General features: G+C 54.9%; 1 protein-coding gene across 2 annotated transcripts in view; it reads right to left on the reverse strand.

Moving 5' to 3' along the window:
- The window catches only part of PAFAH1B2 (platelet activating factor acetylhydrolase 1b catalytic subunit 2), a 5,214-nt gene extending 1,698 nt beyond the window's left edge, over nt 1-3,516 (reverse strand). The window contains exons 1-5 of one of the 2 annotated variants that reach the window (XM_035892498.1): nt 3,393-3,516; nt 2,995-3,082; nt 2,183-2,272; nt 1,197-1,313; nt 118-240 (exon numbers count right to left, since the gene is read on the reverse strand). In XM_035892498.1, coding sequence (XP_035748391.1) covers nt 118-240; nt 1,197-1,313; nt 2,183-2,272; nt 2,995-3,075 — 411 coding nt within the window. In that variant the 5' untranslated portion in view covers nt 3,076-3,082; nt 3,393-3,516. Of the gene's footprint in view, nt 1-117; nt 241-1,196; nt 1,314-2,182; nt 2,273-2,994 lie in introns of both variants that reach the window. The other variant, XM_035892497.1, reaches the window with a different exon arrangement.
- Nucleotides 3,517-3,522: the final 6 nt, after the last annotated feature.

The raw sequence follows: 3,522 nt of genomic DNA on the forward strand, positions 1-3,522 counted from the left end.
TAAAGAGGCTGCCCTCCCCGGCAACGATCCCCGACTCGCAGCATCGCAGAGGCGCGGCACGGAGAGCACGGGGCTTCCTCCGAGCGGTTTGTTTCCACAGCGCTCCACGAGACGTACCAGCACGATCACTTTGGCCTGTGGCTGCTGGGTGTTTATCAGGCGCACGATAGCCTCGATTCCACCTGCTACTTCTTCTGCTGTGTTTTCATGATTGTTTGTTCCAACCCAAACCACGATGACCTACGAGGAGGAAAAAAACGTTTGCAACTTTTTCGGGACGGGTTGTGGCAGGCTTGCAGACTCTAAAAAGCATGTAGCAACATCTCCTGCGACCAGCAAGCTACATAAAGCGGCCGGCTTAAGGCTACACCCAGACTGCAAGGGGTCTTCAGCCGACAGTTACGCCCATTTCTGAATAGCATCTGGCAAGCTTCTGTTCTGGCCCTCAGTACAGACAAAGAACTCAACTTGAAGCTGTTCTGGACAGCCCAAGAGGTGTCTGCGCCCACCCGTTCCAGAGCCTCCTGGCCAACATACTTGCAGGAGGCTACCTCAGTCAAAAAAAGAGGGTAACGTATTTACACGGCACAGCGTAAGCTCCTTAGGGGCAGGGACAGACGTACAGCTCTGCTTTTTGCTTTATACTGTCCAAAAGCAGGCTCGAATCCGAGCGATGCTGCCTCCCTACCTGGGGTACGTGCTGCCCACCGCTTTCAGTAAAGAGGCTCGCAACAGGGCTGCAGCTGTAGGCGCGGACAGGGAAGCTGATCCTCACCAGGCATCCCGAACATCAGCGCTACCACTTCAACAAATACTTCACCGTCCCTCTCCAGAGGCCGAGAACGCGCGTCCGGCCTGACGGACACACTGCAGCTCCAAACTACACCTAGCTATGGTAAATCATAGGCCTGACCGCCATTTTTCCTAGGACTAGAAGGCGGCCTCTACTTATGGATGACACCTTCTGATTTGCATATTCAGCAGCGTAAACCCCACGGAGGAGAGGTGCAGCTCTGTTCCCAAGCACCTCTGGTTTGGCCAAACACATCGCAATAGCCAACGCACGCTCAGTGCCACCGGCTGCTCAGACAAAAGGTTCTCTTAAGGGTAACGGCTCACTCGGTTCTGCACCACTCGAGCACCGAAGCCTTTTCTACGTCAGCACAGGGCTGCCTGGTTTGGCTTTCTGCTTATACCTTCGGTTTAATGTTCTCCAGTTCGCCGTTCTTCAGTCTCCACAGAACGTGCCCTGTGGTGTCTCCACCAATCCCAAAATTCAACGCATGAAGTGGTGAGAAGAGCTCTCGCCATATCTGCAATCAGAAATCAATTTGCTATTTCAGAGCAGCATCCTGACCATGAAAGAGAGACACTACACAGGCAAATGACGTCTTCAAGGACACCGAAAGGAGCTGTGAGACCTCCTCCAAAAAGTCACTTCCATAAAGGGCATTTAAACACAGGATGAGGCTTTACTGGGATGTCCAGAAGAGCTGGAGCTGATGACATTCAAGCGCTCTGCCCTGGCCCAAAGGAAGGGGAAGTCCTCCCCAGCAGCTATTTGCCCAACTCGCCAGCGACACAGAGTGCTGGATCTGTTGCAGACTGCCATGTCCCCAGCTTCCCTAAGTACAGGGCTTCTCAAGAAGGCATCTATGATGTGAAGAAATTCTTTTCATCGCCAGGTAACAAAACTACAGAAAACAGAAGCGGCTCTTGCAGAACAAAGCTGCTCAGCTGCCACCATGGCACAGTGGGAGAACTCTTCTTTGCCGCAACAGAGTTTTGGAGAAAAGCCAGCGTGCCAATGCCTACAGAACCCCAAGTGCTAGAGGGTTAATAAACGTGTTCCAGCCACATGAGAGACACCTACAGAGGTTCTGATGGCGTGCCCTCGGGTTTGGAATCTGAGATTTGAGGAACTAGCAAGGGGTTGTGCACGTGTGTCAGAATGGAGGCAGTCGGTGACGGCTTCAGAGAAAGACTGCAAATGGCTTACAGAGAGAAACCGGCACGGCTTTGTACGAGCACTGGGAAGTTATGAAGCAGGGGACAATAAACTGAAGGCACGGCAGTAAAATCGGAACAGAACAGAAGCGGTCGTCAGTATTACACGTGACCATCAGTTACTGGATTAGAGAAACACTGATTCCTGTACCCTCCCTCCTTTCTTGAACAGTACCTCATACTGCTGTAGCAACTGCACCATGGAGTCACCCACGAAGAGCACGTCGGGCTCCTTGTCTTTGCAGTCCAAGACAAACCTATTGTGCTGTTGAAAGAAAGCAGCCAGGTAAGCTCCAGCTGACAGTTCCGCATGGGTATCGCTGCCACAGGACAGAAGGGGACAGTTGCCCAAACCCAGTTCCCCCTGCTCTTGAACTGCGTGCTGCTCCCTCCTCCCTCCGACACCCTTCTCTGCGTTAGCCTGTGAACTGCCGGACACTCCTCCCACCTCCGCAGACCCCAGCAACAACCTCGGGGCCGCTACGCAAGCTGTCAGCCCGCCAGACGCCTGTTCTAGTCAACAAATACAGAACGGAGAAATTAGCGGTTGGTCACTGCGGCGAGTACCCGCCGGCTCTTTCTCCCCGCCCAGGAGGAAGCGCCGCAGCCAGGGATGGGCAGTCCAGACGCTTCGCCTCTCCCATGTTCAGCTTTGTCGTTCCCTCGCAAAGACGCGCGCTGGACTGCGCTGCTTTTGCGCTTTGTTTAACAACAGGGGTCGGCGATTTCTCCCAGCCAGTGGGCCGGCTGGAGCGTTTTCTGCAACGGTTTCGCAGGGGCAGCTTTCAGGTCACGCAATGGAGCCGCTTTTTGCTTTGCTTCATCGTTACAAGACACGTACCGACTGCCTGCCGGCTCTGGGGCAGCAGGGCCGTTACGACCTCGGAACGGGAACTGGCCAGAGGGGGCCCAGCCAGCACACACCCAGCAGCCCCCCCAGTAAAGGGGCTTCGAGCTCATATGACCGCCGCCCCTCCCCAGCCATACCTGCGACATCCACCGGTCATCTCCCTGAATATCTTCAGCGGCATGTGGAACTGCAGCCGGATTCGAGTCTCCCTGGCTCATCCTGTTCCTGAGAAAAGGACATTTTAGATGAGGCCCTTCCAGTGGCTACTGCAGCCTGCTAGCGCCGGGGAAAAAGCCTGGCTGGCTAGGAACCGCCGCGCTTCCTGACGGTCACAATGACCAATTCACGTCTATTCCTACGTGCGCTGACTTCTGGCTGACAACTAAACGGGTTTTATTCCACGCACGACCGCCAGATCGACTCTGCAGAGGGGCCTCCTGAAGCCATCTACCGACCGAGCGTTTAGACACGCGAATGCAGCGCTGTAAAAAACCACAGCAAAGCTCGTTTCGGAGGGCGATCTGCAGCAGCGCACCTCAGCTACGCGAGGCTTTGATGACAGCCGGAGGATGAGCCCCTATTAGCGTCGAGATACCCGGCTTACAGGTGCTGAGCGCCACGGGCCAGGTGGATAATCTGGCTTTGGGGACAGCGCATCACAGCGG

This window comes from Egretta garzetta, unplaced genomic scaffold, assembly GCF_000687185.1.
Source record: "Egretta garzetta isolate BGI_Z169 unplaced genomic scaffold, ASM68718v1 scaffold134, whole genome shotgun sequence".
Lineage (NCBI taxonomy): Eukaryota > Metazoa > Chordata > Aves > Pelecaniformes > Ardeidae > Egretta > Egretta garzetta.